This window comes from Salvelinus alpinus, chromosome 21, assembly GCF_045679555.1.
Source record: "Salvelinus alpinus chromosome 21, SLU_Salpinus.1, whole genome shotgun sequence".
In the NCBI taxonomy this organism is placed as follows: Eukaryota; Metazoa; Chordata; class Actinopteri; order Salmoniformes; family Salmonidae; genus Salvelinus; species Salvelinus alpinus.
The window spans coordinates 17733369-17753250 of record NC_092106.1 but is presented as its reverse complement, the minus strand read 5'-3'; the positions used below and the strand labels follow the sequence as shown (position 1 = coordinate 17753250).

Sequence of the window (19882 nt, the reverse complement as noted above, 5' to 3'; positions counted from 1 at the left end):
AGCACATCTCTCGTCTATTGGTGTTGCTGTAATAAAGGTCAGGCTGTTCTGAAAGACACATTGATCGGTGTTCCTCACACCTCACTGAACCTAACAGCACACACTGTCACACACTCTCTCGCTCTACACAGCATGGTTGATAGTGGACTCTATCAAGAGAGAGTTCTGCTGAGTAATGGGACCACACACACTAGATAAAATGGAGGACGGGACACAGAGTGACCCGGCACCAGACAGACAGTGTTTTAACTATTTATTACAGTATACATTTGATTGAAACCAGCCAACAGGTTTAAAGAGAAATAAACAGAGAAGTATAAAACTAAATAATTAAATAGCCTTTAAAATCACCCTGCGGAACATTAAAATATCATAAACCTTTACTTATAAAGATAAGAAACAAGCCTGCTCAGATGAACCAGTCCTTCTCTAACAAGGACCCACCACCATGACAGAGACTGACATTATGACTGTTTATGACACTTATGACAGTGTTAGGAAGTGCTCATGATCACGAGAATGTTATAGATAAATGCGATATGATTTGAAACGTGATCTACATGGCACTGTAGTAACTGGAGGTAATACAACATGATAGAGTAATATGGGAATGAGAAAGAAGGGAGGAGTTGAGTGTTTGAGTAAAGAGTCGAATGTAAGAGTGGCAGTGTTGGTTAGAAACTGTAGCTTAATCTCTCTTCTCCTCTAGTGAATCTAGTCTGTCTGTCTGTCTACTGGTATTGGGCCTCCCACTGGAAAATCAACATGATATAAAAGTAGAGCAACCGACAGAAATCTCTCTTTTTTTAAAGTTTAATTATAAAGTTATTAACAAAAATAACTTGAACAATGTCTCCCATAAAGAATAAAAATGTCCGTAGCTACTCTCAGCACACAGAACCAACTCAGCTACTTGAGAGAGACTAGTACAAAGCTGACTGAAATGTAAAACTAAACCATGTAAATAAATGTAAACAGGACAACACATGCAGCTGAAATACTCAACAAGTATTTATATATCTGTAATGCACAAGTTAAAGTGGTTATTAGATGAGAAAGGAGAACTAGGAGATAAATGTCCTCTGTTGCCCCCAAGTGGTCAGGGATAGTACTACACTCAGTAAAAACCAACACAATACAGTCTGGAATCCTAACTTTGGTCCCTCAACAGATGAGGTTAACGGCAAATTAATTGATATTTATGATCAAATCTTTGGCAAAACAATACAACTTTAAAGATACATAAACTGTAAACATATAGTTAGTGTATACAGTACATATAGTGATGATGTTCATATTGAACAGTGTAATCATGTATACTGCCAGTTCCAGCACATATGGAAACAGAGGGGACCTCTTGACCAATCATATACTCTGTTACTGGCACCTGTTTCGCTCTTCTCTCATATTGAACGGAGGGAGTAAGGCACTGATTGATAGATTGGTGATTGATTGGTGATTGATTGATGGTTAGTCAGACGTTAGTGAGAATATTGCTGGTCACCATGGAGATGGTGAGCGTGCCTGGGAGGTCGTTGTCTTGGTGATTACCCTTGTCCCTCAGGTGGACGGTAACCTGCTGGGGGTCGCCGGGGTCAGAGGTCAAACTGACCTGACCCAGAAAGGAATCCATCAACACGTTGTGGTTATACACCTGGAGGATGAATAAAGTTGTACTGACTTTAATTGAGAGAACAGTTACTTATTGAAACAACCCAAATTGTGATGTTACCGCTACTTTAACTCCACCCCCCAGCCCAGTCTCCTCACCTCTATCAGTATAGGCTGGTTAGTTCTCTTCCTGTAAAATAGAGCCTTGGTGTCGAAGGTTGGGCTGCGGGTGTTTTTATAGACCGGAGAACGAACCTTCTCCCCCTCACAACGAATGATCACATATGGGTCTGACGCTGCAACACACACATACAGACTGTCAGGAGGAGAAGAGAGGAGAAGATATGAAAAGGACCAGATAAGAAAAGGGAACGGACGGAGAAGGGAGAGAAGAAAAGGGAACGGACGGAGAAGGGAGAGAAGAAAAGGGGAACGGACGGAGAAGGGAGAGAAGAAAAGGGAACGGACGGAGAAGGGAGAGAAGAAAAGGGAACGGACGGAGAAGGGAGAGAAGAAAAGGGAACGGACGGAGAAGGGAGAGAAGAAAGGTCTGTATACCTCCATCAGAGTCTTGTCCAGCCAGTCCATCTGCTCTGTGGACATGAATCTGAGTGACCAGGGAAGGGAAGCCACACAGTCCTGACCAACACGTCTGGGCTGGCTGATCTAGGGTTAACTCTCTATGGGGGGAGAGAGAGGGCAAGATAATGAGGAGAGTGAGTGAGTGAGTGAGTGAGTGAGTGAGTGAGTGAGTGAGTGAGTGAGTGAATGAGTGTACCTGCAGTCAGCGGGGACGTCAGTGAAAATGCGTAACAAGAGGTCTCCTTCCAGAGCGGGGTCAAAGGTTGTGGGTATGACAACGTAACGACCCTCCTTCAGGGAACAGCGTAGGAACACACACCTGGAGTTGATGTACACACTCCCACACACCTTCTGCTGCCGAGTGTGCATACGGTACTGCCTGTTCAACTCCACCTACACACACACAATCATTTTAATGAACACATTAATAAGACTTTCACACACATTCATTTTAAATTACACATTAATAACACTCTCACACACACTTCTCACCCGGTGTATCTCAAAGCCTATAGCCAGGTTTTCCCCCTTCCCCTCTTTAGGTCTGGCTCTCTTGTCTGTCTGCTGCAGACATACCAGCACCTCATCCTCTGGCTTCTTCACGTTGAACACATACTGCAGGGAGAGATACACACACAGACCAGTCCTATAAATGAATACACACATACGCACACGCCCTCCCCCCATCCCTACCCCTACCTGTGGGTTCTGTATGAAAGTGTGTTTGTTGTTGGTGCAGCCCCCAGCGCGGTTGCTGAGCGGGTCGTCATGGTTCTGCCAGGCGCCCTTTAGAGAGCCCTCCTCCCAGGTCTTGTGAAGAGACAGGTAGGAAGTGTTGATCAGACGACACATGATCAAATCACTGAAGTACTGACAGAAGTCATCAAATGTCATCCTGGGTGGGGATTGAGGGGGGGGGGGCAGGAAAAGGGAAGTCATCAAGCTTCATCCTATGGCCATCCATTTTCTCAGCCGTGTGGAGGAAAGGTTAGGGGTCATGGCTAGAGGTCATAGGTTAAGGGTTAGAACTCACCAAAATTCTCCATCGTCCTGCACAATCACGCCAATCTTCTCTCTTTCACTCTTACTCACCTTCCCCCACTCCTCTGAGCTGAGAGAGAGAGGAGAGAGGAAAGAGAGAGAAGTTGTTGCAGAGAGGTTCTCTACCGCTCAGTGTTTCTCTGAAGGGTGTTCTGTGTGAAATAATGCTACCAGTACAGAACTGATAGAGTAGGGGACTCAAGGTTCTGAGACATGGACATCAACAGCGGCTCACATGGACAGTTTCCCCTAGACCTTTTGGTGCCAAGATCATTTTTGGAATTTTCCTATGATACAGGATATAAATTAAACAAACATTCTAAGAGGAATGAACCATCAATCTGTGCTAAAGATCTGTTTCCCTGTTGGCCAACAACACCTCTCTCCACCAGCAGAGGGAGCAGTGAGTCAGGAACCGGTCAATATATACACACACATACACACACACCCATCTGGGAGTATTTAAAAAAAATAACTATATATTGAAGCTCATTTACTGATTTCTACACATTTTAAAACTGTAAAATTATATTTGGAGAGCAGAAAAAAAAGCTAAATTTACTCCAGTATTAGCTGGCTGCTACGCACTAGCTCAGTACCAGGATTACAGCTGTAGTTTCATGTCAAGTCAAACAGCAGTTACCGAGACAAAGCCATCTACTACAGCGGTCTCCAGTTCTGTGTTGAAAAAAGTCACGCTGTTCCCTGCAAATGCATCGATGTGCTTTCCACAGAGAGGAAGAGGCAAAGCGAGAGGTTTCACTCTCACAAAAATCTGTCCAATATTAGCCCAATGCGTTTCAATGGGCTTATTTTGGACGTAAGCTTGTCGCCTGCCTTCCCGCCTTTGGGAAAACAAATCCGATTGTTAGGGCGGAGACATGAGCATTTAGTCAATATATATAGCTCTCTCAAATCAAACTCTATTTGTCACATGCGCCAAATACAACAGGTGTAGACCTTAGTGAAATGCTTACTTACCCTAACCAACAGTGCAGTTTCAAAAAAATATGGATAAGAATAAGAGATAAAAGTAACAAGTAATTAAAGAGCAGCAGTAAAAAATAACAATATATACAGAGGGTGCCGGTACAGAGTCAATGTGTGGGGGCACCGGTTAGTTGAGGTAGTATGTACATGTAGGTAGAGTTATTAAAGTGACTATGCATAGATGATAAGAGAGTGGCAGTGGTGTGGAGAGTGGAGGGGGGGGGGCAATGCAAATAGTCTGGGTAGCCATTTGACTAGATGTTCAGGACTCTTATGGCTTGGGGGTAAAAGCTGTTTAGAAGCCTCGTGAACCTAGACTTGGCACTCCGGTACCGCTTGCCGTGCGGTAGCAGAGAGAACAGTCTATGACTAGGGTGGCTGGAGTCTTTTCTTCCTCTGACACCGCCTGGTATAGAGGTCCTGGATGTCAGGAAACTTGGCCCCAGTGATGTACTGGGCCGTTCCCACTACCCTCTGTAGTGCCTTGCGGTCTGAGGCCAAACAGTTGCCATACCAGGCAGTGATGCAACCAGTCAGGATGGTGCAGCTGTAGAACCTTTTGAGGATCTGAGGACCCATGCCAAATCTTTTCAGTCTCCTGAGGGGGAATAGGTTTTGTCGTGCCCGCTTCACGACTGCCTTGGTGTGCTTGGACCATGTTAGTTTGTTGGTGATGTGGACACCAAGGAACTTACAGCTCTCAACCTGCTCCACTGCAGCCCCAACGATGAGAATGTGGGCGTGCTCGGTCCTCTTTTTCCTGTAGTCCACAATCATCTCCTTTGTCTTGATCACGTTGAGGGAGAGGTTGTTGTCCTGGCACCACACGGCCAGGTCTCTGACCTCCTCCCTATAGGCGGTCTCGTTGTTGTCTGTGATCAGGCCTACCACTGTTGTGTCATCGGCAAATTGAATGATGGTGTTGGAGTCGTGCAGTCATGAGTGAACAGGGAGTACAGGTGGGGGCTGAGCACACACCCCTGAGGGGCCCCTGTGTTGAGGATCAGCGTGGCGGATGTGTTCTTACCTACCCTTACCACCTGGGGCCGGCCCGTCAGGAAGTCCAGGATCCAGTTGCAGAGGGAGGTGTTTAGTCCCAGGGTCCTTCGCTTATTGATGAGCTTTGAGGGCACTATGGTGTTGAATGCCGAGCTGTAGTCAACGAATAGCATTCGCACATAGGTGTTCTTTTTGTCCAGGTGGGAAAGGGCAGTGTGGAGTGCAATAGAGATTGCATCATCTGTGGATCTGTTGGGGCGGTATGCAATTTGGAGTGTCCTTGGGTTTCTGGGATGATGGTGTTGATGTGAGCCCTGACCAGCCTTTCAAAGCACTTCATGGCTACAGACGTGAGTGCTACGGGTCGGTAGTCATTTAGGCAGGTTACCTTAGTGTTCTTGGACACAGGCACTATGGTGGTCTACTTAAAACATGTTGCTACTACAGACTCGGACAGTGAGAGGTTGAAAATGTCAGTGAAGACACTTGCTAGTTAGTCAGCGCATGCTCGCGGTACACGTCCTGGTAATCCGTCTGGCCCTGCGGCCTTGTGAATGTTGACCTGTCTAAAGATCTTACTCACATCGGCTGCGGAGAGCATGATCACACAGTATTCCAGTACAGCTGGTGCTCTCATGCATATTTCAGTGTTATTTGCCTCGCAGCGAGCATAGAAGTAGTTTAGCTCGTCTGGTAGGCGTGTGTCACTGGGCAGCTCTCGGCTGTGCTTCCCTTTGTAGTCTGTAATAGTTTGCAAGCCCTGCCACATCCGACGAGCATCAGAGCCTGTGTAGTATGACTCGATCTTAGTCCTGTATTGACACTTTGCCTGTTTGATGGTTCGTCGGAGGGCATAGCGGGATTTCTTATAAGCTTCCGGTTTAGAGTCCCGCTCCTTGAAAGCGGCAGCTCTAGACTTTAGCTCAATGCGGATGTTATCTGTAATCCATGGCTTCTGGTTGGGGTATGTACATACAGTTACTGTGGGGACGACGTTGTCGATGCACTTATTGATGAAGTCAATGACAGATGTGGTGTACTCCTCAATGCCACTGGACGAATCCCGGAACATATTTTAGTCTGTGCTAGCAAAACATTCCTGTAGTTTAGCATCTGCTTCATCTGACCACTTTTTTATTGATCGAGTCACTGGTGCTTTCTGCTTCAATTTTTGCCTGAAAGCAAGAATCAGGAGGATGGAATTATGGAGGGCTCCATTGCCAAATGGAGGGCGAAGGAAAGCTTTGTATGCGTCTCTGTGTGTGGAGTATAGGTGGTCCAGAGTTCCTTTCCCTCTGGTTGCACATTTAACATGCTGATAGAAATTTGGTAAAACGGATTTAACCTCTTGGGTAGGGGGCAGTATTTTCACGTCCGGATGAAAAGCGTGCCCAAAGTAAACTGCCTGTTACTCAGGCCCAGAAGCTAGGATATGCATATAATTGGTATATTTGGATAGAAAATACTCTAAAGTTTCTAAAACTGTTAAAATTATGTCTGTGAGTATAGCAGAACTAATATGGCAGGTGAAACTCAGAGGACAAACCATCAAAAAAATATATAATTCAGCCTTCCACTGTTTCCAATGGCTTTCATGTTTATTATGAGGCGAAGTCCTCCCAGATTGCAGTTCCTAGGGCTTCCACTAGATGTCAACAGTCTTTAGAAAGAGTTTCAGTCTGGTTTTTGGAAACATGAGCTAGAAGTTGTAGTATTTCTAAGTGGCTCCCATTTTGGCTGTAGTGTTTCCATGTGCGTGGGTGAAAGCGCGTTCTTTGTTATTTATCTCCGGTAATGAACATACTATTCTCCGTCTTAAATTTTATCATTTATTTACGTATTAGGGTACCTGAGGTTTGATTATAAACGTTGTTTGACTTGTTTGGATAAGTTTATTGGTAACGTTTTGGATTCATTTTGTATGCATTTTGAAGGAGGGAAACCGGTGGATTATTGAATGAAGCGCGCAAGCTAAACTGAGTTTTTATGGATATAGAGAAGGACTTTATCGAACAAAAGGACCATTTGTGATGTAACTGGGACCTTTTGGAGTGCCAACAGAAGAAGATCTTCAAAGGTAAGGCATTTATTATATCGCTATTTCTGACTTTTGTGTCGCACCTGCCTGGTTGAAAAATGTTTTTCATGTTTTTGTATGCGGGGCGCTGTTCTCAGATAATTGCATGGTATGCTTTCGCCATAAAGCCTTTTTGAAATCTGACACAGCGTCTAGATTAACAAGAAGTTAAGCTTTATTTTGATGTATAATACTTGTATTTTCATGAATGTTAAATATTTATATTTCTGTAATTTGAAATTCGCGCTCTGCAATTTCACCGGATGTTGGCCAGGTGGGACGCTACACGCTCATAAGAAGTTAAACTTCCCTGCATTAAAGTCCCCGGTACTAGGAGCCGGGGAACACAAGTTTTCCGCAAGTTTTCTTGTTTGCTTATGGCGGAATACAGCTCATTCAATGCTATCTTAGTGCCAACCTCTGACTGAGGTGGTATGTAAACAGCTACGAAGAATACAGATGAGAACTCTCTCGGTAGGTAGTGTGGTCTACAGCTTATCATGATATACTCAACCTCAGGTGAGCAATAGCTCGAGACTTCCTTAGATATGGTCCACCAGCTGTTATTTACAAAAATACATAGTCCGCCGCCCCTTGTCTTACCAGACGCAGCTGTTCTATCCTGCTGGTACATCGTATAACCAGCCAGCTGTATGTAGATATTGTCGTTCAGCCACGACTCTGTGAAGCATAAGATGTTCCAGTTTTTATGTCCCGTTGGTAGTTTAATCTTCCCGTAACTCGTCGATTTTATTGTCCAAAGATTGCACATTTGCGAGCAGAATTGAGGGAAGTGGGGAAGTTTATTCGACCGGCTTCGAATTCTCAGAAGGCAGCCCGCTCTCCTGCCTCTCTTTCTCCACCTCTCCACGCAGATCACGGGGGTCGGGGTCTGTTCCCGAGGGAGCCGTATATCCTCCGCCTCGGGCTCGTCAGAGTCGTGAAAGAAGAAAAATAATTCTGCTAGTCCGTGGTGAGTAATCGCAGTCCTGATGTCTAGAAGTTCTTTTAGTCATAAGAGACGGTAGCGGCACCATTATGTACAAAATGAGTAAAAAAATACAACGCAGATAAACAAAAAACACAATCGGTTGGGGGCACGTAAAATGTCTGCCTTCTGCTGTCCATAAAGCCAGCCAGCCATACAAACCGCGCTCCCTCCCGCTCCCAGGTATCCGCATGGTCCTAAAGTCAGAAGGTTAACGCCACTAAACTGCATTTGCCTTTTAATTCGGGATTTTAATGATTTTCGTAGCCTATTTTAAATTGTTGGTGTTGAGCTAGCTAGGATATGGCGACTGTCATTCCCAATTGACGCCTCTGCACACACTCTTCTTTCCCACTACCAGGCCAGGTCTTCCTTGTGAAAGAGGTCTTCTGACCTCAATAGGACTTGTTGTATAACTAAAGGTAAATAACAAACATTTTAAAACCTACCTGTCGCTCCAGGCACCGTTCCACTCTTTCTCTCCCCAGGGGTTTCGGAGTCGTATCATTGTGAGTTTGTCGGACTTGAAGTAAGCCATGAGGCCGTGGCCCAGCCGGACCTTTCTAACATCTGTCACAGCGTAGGCATGACCCTTCACCAGACCACAGGCCAGACGAGCCTCCATCTCTGCTGAACTGGCCGCCTGCAGGGAGTGGTGAATGGTCAGGATTCTAGGTGTGTGTGTGTGTGTGTGTGTGTGTGTGTGTGTGTGTGTGTGTGTGTGTGTGTGTGTGTGTGTGTGTGTGTGTGTGTGTGTGTGTGTTATACCCGTATGGAGGCGCTGATGAGGCCTCCTCTGTTGTGGACCTTGAGGACTCTGTCGAACAGCATTGAGCGTTTCTCCTTGTCCGTACTCAACCCTTCCTCCAGCAGGTCCAAGGGCTCCGATACGCCACCCGTAAAATCCACCAACGCATCCGCTGTGTTGCCCCCGTCCAATGCCTCGTAACACCCATACATCCTACACACACACACACACACACACTCAGCAAAAGCAACACATCCTACACAAACACAACAGTCCATTTATAGTACTAACTTGGCGTAGGCCTTCTCCGCCAGAGCGCTCCAGAACTCGTTGCTGTCATTGGAGTGACAATACACCAAGTTGCCATTCGAAGTGGGCAACCGGTCGTCGATGACAACATCCACCCATTCTCCAAAGCGCCAGAAGCGGAAGTGGAAGATTCCGGCGTAAGAATCGGGCTTATCCTCATCCCATTCCTGTTCCTTATGGTCCGGGATCACCTGGGAGGGAGATAAGACGCTCAGAACACATCACAGCTGCATGGCCTGGCTGGTCTAGAGGTAATGCTGCAGCCTCCAGCACACGTCTTTAGTATGGTCATGGGTTCAAATCCGGCCTACTGCCCTTTGATACAATCTCTCTCTAACTTTCCCCACTACCAGTCTCTCTCACTATCTGCTCAATACAAATCAGATTTTTTTTTTTTTACAGCTAACTTAAACAAGCAACCACCTAGTGCATCATAACAACCAAACCAAAATGTACACACCACAAACAGACATTGGTGCACACACACACACACACACACACACACACACACACACACACACACACACACACACACACACACACACACACACACACACACACACACACACACACACACACACACACACACACACACACACACACACACACACACAGCCAGCATTTGGGTATATTAATAACCAGCCCATCCAGCTATGACCAACCAGCTCCCAGAAGCCCTCAGGAAAATCCCTGGTTCCTCTTCTGATGTCATCACTTCCTGTTGCCTAGCGCCACCACAAACTCCCTCCTCCCCTCTCCTCACTTCTGTTCTCCATCCCTCCCTCACTGTACATGCCACACAATCAATAGTCCCAACCACAGAACCAACTCAACCATGTTACCCTCTGGGAAAGGGAGGGGAAAGAGATGGCATAAGAGAGAGACAGAGGGGGAGAGGAACAGAGCGAAACTATCTGCAGACACAGACACACAGACAGACACAAATATCCATCCAGACAGACAGACAGGCAGGCCTCGTTCCCTCCCCAGCAGAGAAAGATGAGCTCTCAGACATGCACAGACCCGGCCGCGGCCCCCTCGTCTGGCTCAGCCATGGAGCTACGCTTTGCAGAGGACACTTCTCTCACTGAGGTAAGACTGTTCACGAGGTTGAGATGTGGTTGAGATGTGGTTAATTAAGATGAGGTTGGTGATTGAAATAGCACAATCGATGGTTCAGTTGGTTGCAAGTTTGATTCTTGCATGGGTCAGATATACTGAGTAATGATGTAATAATGCCTTCACCATAAGTCACTTTGAAAAAAGTATTTTCAAGTAGACATGCAAAATTCTAAATTGGCTTCTGCTATGTGTAGTAGTTTGGTACTGTCTTAAATATGTGCTTATCTGGGGCCGCCTGAGTGGCGCAGTGGTCTAAGGCACTGCATCGCAGTTGCTAGCTGTGCCACTAGACATTCTGGGTTTGAGTCCCGTCTCTGTTGCAGGCGGCCGCGACCAGGAGACCCGTGGGGGCGGCGCACAATTGGCCCAGCGTCGTCTGGGTTAGGGGAGGGTTTGGCCGGCAGCGATGTCCTTGTCCCATCGCGCTCTAGCGACTCCTGTGGCGGGCCGGGCACAGTGCACGCTGACACGGTTGCCAGGTGCACAGTGTTTGCTCCGACACATTGGTGCGGCTGGCTTCCATATTAAGCGGGCATTGTGTCAAGAAGCAGTGCGGCTTGGTTGGGTTTCGGGGGACGCATGGCTCTCGACCTTCGCCTCCCTCGAGTCCGTACGGGAGTTGCAGAGATGAGACAAGACTAACTACCAATTGGCTTCCACGAAATTGGGGAGAAAAGGGGGGGGGGGAACTAAAACAAAGTAGCCTATTTACTGACAAATGCATGGACAGTTTTCAGGAGTCGACTTGTACTGAATGGTATCTGCATCTGAGTATCCAGTACGTCCAGGATATTATAGTTATACTATTATAAAAGTATTATTATTATGTGATTCGCAGGTGTGTCCAGTCTCTGCAGCAGAGTGGTCAAAAGTGCAGTTATATTATAGTATTACTATATTATGATTACATTATTAATATAGTTATTATTGTTACTAGGTAATGCAGCTGCGTGTCCAGTCTCTGCAGCAGAGTGGTCAAAAGTGCAGTTATATTATAGTATTACTATATTATGATTACATTATTAATATAGTTATTATTGTTACTAGGTAATGCAGCTGCGTGTCCAGTCCCTGCAGCGGAGCGGTCAGAAGTGCAGTTATATTATAGTATTACTATATTATGATTACATTATTAATATAGTTATTATTGTTACTAGGTAATGCAGCTGCGTGTCCAGTCCCTGCAGCGGAGCGGTCAGAAGTGCAGTTATATTATAGTATTACTATATTATGATTACATTATTAATATAGTTATTATTGTTACTAGGTAATGCAGCTGCGTGTCCAGTCCCTGCAGCGGAGCGGTCAGAAGCGACAGGAGGGGGAGCGGTTGCTCCTCCCCCACGAGGCTGTTTACCGTCTGGACTTCTCCAATCAGAAGCTGACGTTCATCCACTGGTCGGTGTCTCTGATTGGTCATGGCAGAGTGACCGTCACAGGGATCTCCCAGCTCTGGACCCCTGACCTCACACACCTGATGACCCGGCAGCTTCTTGAACCCGTCGGAACATTCTGGCGGAACGCTGGTGACCCGGAGGACACACCCCTCAAGTGTCTGGAGGCGGACATCCAGGAGTTTGGGGAGCGAATCGCGGAGCTGGCAAAGGTCCGAAAGGTCATGTACTTCCTGCTTGCCTTCAAGGAGGGGGCGGAGGCTGACAAGGTCAGCATCTCCATGGAGTTCAATCAGGCCTGACCTACAAACCTTAAAGGGATACTTCTAGATTTTGGCAATGAGGCCCTCTGGATACCAAAGTGTGTACTTTTCTGTGTCCAGTATGAAGGAAGATAGAGGTAGTTTTGCGAGCCAATGCTAACTAGCTTTCGAGCAATGACTGGAAGTCTATGGATAACGCTAGTTAGCACTGTCTCGTGAAACTACATCTAACTTCCTTCATACTGTACACAGAGACATAAAAATTGTAACCAGAAGTTCATCCGACTCTGGGGAAGTAGATAAAGGGCCTCATTCCCAAAATATCCCTTCCCTCTACTCCTCTAGTCTCCCTCTCTCCATTCTAAGGGAATGCCTTCTACTACAGCCAGTCTAGGTTGGACCAGTCTACACTCCTATCCTTCTCTTTACGCCCCCCGCCCACACACACTGAGTCCCATCTCTCATCTGTGTGTGCGTGTGTGTGTGTGTACTTTCTTCCTGAGCATCTATCTATCTATGCATGTCAGTCAACAAGCTGCTAGAAACCATGTTTTGAAGGTAAAGTAGTTACACAGTAGGCTGCAGAATCAAACTATGGATACAGGTAACTGCCAAAATAAAGGAAACACCAACATAAAGTGTCTTAATAGGGCGTTGGGTCACCACGAGCCGCCACAACAGCTTCAGTGCACCTTGGCATAGATTCTACAAGTGTCTGGTACTATATTGGAGGGATGCGACACCATTCTTCAACAAGAAATTCCATCATTTGGTGTTTTGTTGATGGTGGTGGAAAACGCTGTCTCAGCCGCTCCAGAATTCATACATGACTAAGTATGATCTTAATTGCTTAATTAACTCAGCAATCACACCTGTGTGGAAGCAGCTGCTCTCAATATACTTTGTATACCTTATTACCCAAGTGTTTATTTTATTTTGGCAGTTAGCTGTACATTTATATTGAAAACCTGAATGATATGAATAGCTTGTTCTGATCCTTCTTTATAGGAAATATTAGAGAACCAATGCTGCAATGTAACTCCAACCATATTCACTTTGCATGAAATATCACAACAATATACTGTAAACTGGCCATGTCCTCTACTGCTGTTCAATAAAGAGATGTAGGTACTCTGTCCTGCTGTGTTTGTGTTAATGGTCAGGGCAGGGGACAGATGTAGGTACTCTGTCCTGCTGTGTTTGTGTTAATGGTCAGGGCAGGGGACAGATGTAGGTACTCTGTCCTGCTGTGTTTGTGTTAATGGTCAGGGCAGGGGACAGCTGTAGGTACTCTGTCCTGCTGTGTTTGTGTTAATGGTCAGGGCAGGGGACAGATGTAGGTACTCTGTCCTCCTGTGTTTGTGTTAACGGTCAGGGCAGGGGACAGATGTAGGTACTCTGTCCTGCTGTGTTTGTGTTAATGGTCAGGGCAGGGGACAGATGTAGGTACTCTGTCCTGCTGTGTTTGTGTTAATGGTCAGGGCAGGGGACAGATGTAGGTACTCTGTCCTGCTGTGTTTATGTTAATGGTCAGGGCAGGGGACAGATGTAGGTACTCTGTCCTCCTGTGTTTGTGTTAATGGTCAGGGCAGGGGACAGATGTAGGTACTCTGTCCTCCTGTGTTTGTGTTAATGGTCAGGGCAGGGGACAGATGTAGGTACTCTGTCCTCCTGTGTTTGTGTTAATGGTCAGGGCAGGGGACAGATGTAGGTACTCTGTCCTCCTGTGTTTGTGTTAACGGTCAGGGCAGGGGACAGATGTAGGTACTCTGTCCTGCTGTGTTTGTGTTAATGGTCAGGGCAGGGGACAGATGTAGGTACTCTGTCCTGCTGTGTTTGTGTTAATGGTCAGGGCAGGGGACAGGATAGACATGGCTTAGCCTCAGGCTACAGTAGCTACGGTTGCTGTTCATTCATAGGGAAATCAATACACTTTCCCTCCCTCTCTCTCACACACAAATGGTAGCAGACAGACAGACAGACAGAGACAGAAACAGACAGACATAGAGACAGACAGAAACAGACAGACATAGAGACAGACAGAGAGAGAGAGACAGAGATGGAGAGAGAGAGACAGAGACGGAAAGAGAGAGAGACAGACAGACACAGAGAGACAGAGACAGACAGAGAAAGAGACAGACAGAGACAGAGACAGAGAGACAGACAGAGACAGACAGACAGACAGACAGACAGACAGACAGACAGACAGACAGAGAGACAGAGAGACAGAGAGACAGAGAGACAGACAGAGACACAGAGACAGAGTGTTAATGAGAGTGATCCAGAGCACATACATTATAACAGCACCCTCCCAGTGGATTAATAACAGTGTGTGTGTGTGTGTGTGTGTGTGTGTGTGTGTGTGTGTGTGTGTGTGTGTGTGTGTGTGTGTGTGTGTGTGTGTGTGTGTGTGTGTGTGTGTGTGTGTGTGTGTGTGTGTTGGGGTAGAGGGGACAGTAGGAAGGTACAGTTTGGTCCAATTAATAATACCATCTCTGTGTTAACGAGCTGCTTCTAGAACACATCGTTACTGACTCTTGATAGAACATGTCGTTAAACACCAGGACTAAACAACCATTAATTAATCCAAACACACACACACACACACCACTACTACTCATAACAACAATAATGTATTCCCTGGGAGCTAATAATAACAGTCATGATGGTGCAGGTGTAACAGAGGTAGTTTAGTTAGGACAAGTAACCTTGCCTGAGGCTTTAGCTCAGCGGACTAACACAGTACCGGACACTAGGTTGGTCAACAGTCCCAGCTCGAGGGCAGAGCTTTCTCCAGAGAGCCTGTGTTAAGAGGAAGACCCACCATAATGAACATTGGTTGTGTGCAGTAGACCACCTTCTGGCTGTCGACTAACAGTAGAATCATCCGGGAAATGAACAGAAAATGCTTAGAACTCTTCATCAGACCGGTCTGTTTAGCGCTCTCCTGCCAGCTCTGTCTCTGGGGTGAAATACGCTCTCCAACCCAACAGCAGCTGTTTTCTCAGTGACAGATCCTCTGTTGTTCAGGAAATGGAGAAACATAATAAACCTGCTCAGTTGTTTCAGATGAAAGATCAGAGCCCTCTCTGTAATGTGATGGTTTAGTGAGGTAGAGGTACGGAGTTATATCATGCCAGTAACATCAGTCCACAGCTTGAAATATCGCCAATGGCGCTGCCCAATTGGTACCTTTTCATTGTCAAGCAGGGCAGTCACGTGTGCTTGTGAAGTGAAGGACTACTATGTTGAGCCATTGCACGGACAATGGAGAAGGTGAACCTGTTAGCAACACAGTGACGTCCTTCACACTAGGAGCCAGGGGTAAGGAGCCATGGGTAAGGAGCCAGGGGTATGGAGCAAGGGGTAAGTAGCCAGGGGTAAGGAGCCAGGGGTAAGGAGCCAGGGGTAAGGAGCCAGGGGTAAGGAGCCAGGGGTAAGGAGCCATGTATAAGGAGCCAGGGGTAAGGAGCCATGGGTAAGGGGCCAGGGGTAAGGAGCCATGGGTATGGAGCCAGGGGTAAGGAGCCATGGGTAAGGAGCCATGGGTAAGTAGCCAGGAGTATGGAGCCAGGGGTATGGAGCCAGGGATAAGGAGCCAGGGGTAAGGAGCCAGGGGTATGGAGCCATGTATAAGGAGCCAGGGGTAAGGAGCCAGGGGTAAGGAGCCATGGGTAAGGAGCCAGGGATAAGGAGCCAGGAGTAAGGAGCCATGGGTAAGGAGCCAGGGGTATGGAGCCAGAGATAAGTAGCCAGAGATAAGTAGCCAGGGGTAAGTAGCCATGGGTAAGGAGCCATGGGTATGGAGCCAGGGGTATGGAGCCAGGGGTATGGAGCCAGGGATAAGGAGCCATGGGTAAGGAGCCAGGGGTAAGGAGCCAGGGGTATGGAGCCAGGGGTATGGAGCCAGGGGTAAGGAGCCAGGGGTATGGAGCCAGGGGTATGGAGCCAGGGGTATGGAGCCAGGGATATGGAGCCAGGGATAAGGAGCCAGGGGTAAGGAGCCAGGGGTAAGGAGCCAGGGGTATGGAGCCAGGGATAAGGAGCCAGGAATAAGGAGCCAGGGGTAAGGAGCCAGGGGTAAGGAGCCATGGGTAAGGAGCCAGGGGTAAGGAGCCAGGGGTATGGAGCCAGGGGTAAGGAGCCAGGGGTATGGAGCCAGGGGTATGGAGCCAGGGATATGGAGCCAGGGATAAGGAGCCAGGGGTAAGGAGCCAGGGGTATGGAGCCAGGGATAAGGAGCCAGGGATAAGTAGCCATGGGTAAGGAGCCAGGGGTATGGAGCCAGGGGTAAGGAGCCAGGGGTATGGAGCCAGGGGTATGGAGCCAGGGATATGGAGCCAGGGATAAGGAGCCAGGGGTAAGGAGCCAGGGGTATGGAGCCAGGGATAAGGAGCCAGGGATAAGTAGCCATGGGTAAGGAGCCAGGGGTATGGAGCCAGAGATAAGTAGCCAGAGATAAGTAGCCAGGGGTAAGTAGCCATGGGTAAGGAGCCATGGGTATGGAGCCAGGGGTATGGAGCCATGGGTATGGAGCCAGGGATAAGGAGCCATGGGTAAGGAGCCAGGGGTAAGGAGCCAGGGGTATGGAGCCAGGGGTAAGGAGCCAGGGATAAGGAGCCAGGGATAAGGAGCCAGGGGTAAGGAGCCAGGGGTAAGGAGCCATGTATAAGGAGCCATGGGGTAAGGAGCCATGGGTAAGTAGCCAGGGGTATGGAGCCAGGGGTATGGAGCCAGGGATAAGGAGCCAGGGATAAGGAGCCAGGGGTAAGGAGCCAGGGGTAAGGAGCCAGGGGTAAGGAGCCATGTATAAGGAGCCATGGGGTAAGGAGCCATGGGTAAGTAGCCAGGGGTAAGTAGCCAGGGGTAAGGAGCCAGGGATAAGGAGCCATGGGTAAGGAGCTGGTGAAAAGTTGAACACAAAAAGTTGCGACCAGTGGGACTAATGCTAATGATTCACTGTGAACTCAGTGGAAAAAACACACACTGCCATCTCAGAAGGGCCACACCACCACACACACACGAACACAAAAACAAACAAGCCACTCCTCCAAATAGGAGTCGGAATTTATAATAAACTCCAAGTCATTCTGTGTGTGTGTGTGTGTGTGCATGCTTGTCACACACCCAAGGCAAACAAACACACTACATGCACACGGCCAGGGAGTCTTACCTTTTGCCACAGAGTTTCTCTGGATGCCAGGGAGGAGCAGGCCGCTACGAACCAACAGTTCCCCAGCTGGCCCTGGAGGAGGTCATGAGCACTGATACCATTCACAAACAACTTGGGGTTATCACACAGCTCCTATAGAGAAGAAGACAACATGGGGTTATCACACAGCTCCTATAGAGGAGAGACAACATGGGGTTATCACACAGCTCCTATAGAGGAGAGACAACATGGGGTTATCACACAGCTCCTATAGAGAAGAAGACAACATGCGGTTATCACACAGCTCCTATGGAGGTGAGACAACATGGGGTTATCACACAGCTCCTATAGAGGAGAAGACAACATGGGGTTATCACACAGCTCCTATGGAGGTGAGACAACATGGGGTTATCACACAGCTCATATAGAGGAGACAACATGGGGTTATCACACAGCTCCTATAGAGGAGAGACAACATGGGGTTATCACACAGCTCCTATAGAGGAGAGACAACATGGGGTTATCACACAGCTCCTATAGAGGAGAGACAACATGGTGTTATCACACAGCTCCTATAGAGGAGAGACAACATGGTGTTATCACACAGCTCCTATAGAGGAGAGACAACATGGGGTTATCACACAGCTCCTATAGAGGAGAGACAACATGGGGTTATCACACAGCTCCTATAGAGGAGACAACATGGTGTTATCACACAGCTCCTATAGAGGAGAGACAACATGGGGTTATCACACAGCTCCTATAGAGGAGACAACATGGGGTTATCACACAGCTCCTATGGAGGAGAGACAACATGGGGTTATCACACAGCTCCTATAGAGGAGAGACAACATGGTGTTATCACACAGCTCCTATAGAGGAGAGACAACATGGTGTTATCACACAGCTCCTATAGAGGAGAGACAACATGGTGTTATCACACAGCTCCTATAGAGGAGAGACAACATGGGGTTATCACACAGCTCCTATAGAGGAGAGACAACATGGGGTTATCACACAGCTCCTATAGAGGAGACAACATGGGGTTATCACACAGCTCCTATAGAGGAGAGACAACATGGTGTTATCACACAGCTCCTATAGAGGAGAGACAACATGGGGTTATCACACAGCTCCTATAGAGGAGAGACAACATGGGGTTATCACACAGCTCCTATAGAGGAGAGACAACATGGGGTTATCACACAGCTCCTATAGAGGAGACAACATGGGGTTATCACACAGCTCCTATAGAGGAGAGACAACATGGGGTTATCACACAGCTCCTATAGAGGAGAGACAACATGGTGTTATCACACAGCTCCTATAGAGGAGAGACAACATGGTGTTATCACACTGCTCATATAGAGGAGAGACAACATGGTGTTATCACACAGCTCCTATAGAGGAGAGACAACATGGTGTTATCACACTGCTCCTATAGAGGAGACAACATGGTGTTATCACACAGCTCCTATAGAGGAGAGACAACATGGTGTTATCACACAGCTCCTATAGAGGAGAGACAACATGGGGTTATCACACAGATCCTATAGAGGAGAGACAACATGGGGTTATCACACTGCTCCTATAGAGGAGAGACAACATGGGGTTATCACACAGCTCCTATAGAGGAGAGACAACATGGGGTTATCACACTGCTCCTATAGAGGAGAGACAACATGGGGTTATCACACAGCTCCTATAGAGGAGAGACAACATGAGGTTATCACACTGCTCATATAGAGGAGAGACAACATGGGGTTATCACACAGCTCCTATAGAGGAGACAACATGGGGTTATCACACAGCTCCTATAGAGGAGACAACATGGTGTTATCACACAGCTCCTATAGAGGAGACAACATGGGGTTATCACACTGCTCCTATAGAGGAGAGACAACATGGTGTTATCACACAGCTCCTATAGAGGAGAGACAACATGGTGTTATCACACAGCTCATATAGAGGAGACAACATGGTGTTATCACACAGCTCCTATAGAGAAGAGACAACATGGGGTTATCACACAGCTCCTATAGAGGAGAGACAACATGGGGTTATCACACAGCTCCTATAGAGGAGAGACAACATGGGGTTATCACACAGCTCCTATAGAGGAGAGACAACATGGGGTTATCACACAGCTCCTATAGAGGAGAGACAACATGGTGTTATCACACAGCTCCTATAGAGGAGAGACAACATGGTGTTATCACACAGCTCCTATAGAGGAGAGACAACATGGTGTTATCACACAGCTCCTATAGAGGAGAGACAACATGGTGTTATCACACAGCTCCTATAGAGGAGAGACAACATGGGGTTATCACACAGCTCATATAGAGGAGACAACATGGTGTTATCACACAGCTCCTATAGAGGAGAGACAACATGGTGTTATCACACAGCTCCTATAGAGGAGAGACAACATGGTGTTATCACACAGCTCCTATAGAGGAGAGACAACATGGGGTTATCACACAGCTCCTATAGAGGAGACAACATGGTGTTATCACACAGCTCCTATAGAGGAGACAACATGGTGTTATCACACAGCTCCTATAGAGGAGAGACAACATGGTGTTATCACACAGCTCCTATAG

The 19882-nt window shown here is 47.3% G+C and overlaps 2 protein-coding genes across 4 annotated transcripts in view; one reads left to right on the top strand and one right to left on the bottom strand.

Moving 5' to 3' along the window:
• Window positions 1-240: 240 nt before the first annotated feature.
• The window catches only part of LOC139547945 (calpain-5-like), a 32969-nt gene continuing 13327 nt past the window's right edge, over window positions 241-19882 (bottom strand). Inside the window, exons 1-12 of one of the 3 annotated variants that reach the window (XM_071357170.1) lie at window positions 17298-17422; window positions 14949-15143; window positions 9328-9536; window positions 9057-9249; window positions 8738-8931; window positions 3227-3304; window positions 2893-3088; window positions 2686-2808; window positions 2390-2586; window positions 2170-2291; window positions 1771-1907; window positions 241-1654 (exon numbers count right to left, since the gene is read on the bottom strand). In XM_071357170.1, the coding sequence (XP_071213271.1) occupies window positions 1475-1654; window positions 1771-1907; window positions 2170-2291; window positions 2390-2586; window positions 2686-2808; window positions 2893-3088; window positions 3227-3304; window positions 8738-8931; window positions 9057-9249; window positions 9328-9536; window positions 14949-15047 (1728 nt within the window). In that variant the 5' untranslated portion in view covers window positions 15048-15143; window positions 17298-17422 and the 3' untranslated portion in view covers window positions 241-1474. Of the gene's footprint in view, window positions 1655-1770; window positions 1908-2169; window positions 2292-2389; window positions 2587-2685; window positions 2809-2892; window positions 3089-3226; window positions 3305-8737; window positions 8932-9056; window positions 9250-9327; window positions 9537-14948; window positions 15144-17297; window positions 17430-19882 lie in introns of those variants that run through there. The other 2 variants (XM_071357168.1, XM_071357169.1) reach the window with 2 other exon arrangements.
• Window positions 10253-13254, top strand: LOC139547946 (olfactory marker protein-like). Its single transcript, XM_071357171.1, has 2 exons — window positions 10253-10437; window positions 11735-13254. The coding sequence occupies exons 1-2, from the start codon at window positions 10345-10347 to the stop codon at window positions 12161-12163; spliced, it is 522 nt and encodes a 173-aa protein (XP_071213272.1). The 5' UTR covers window positions 10253-10344; the 3' UTR covers window positions 12164-13254.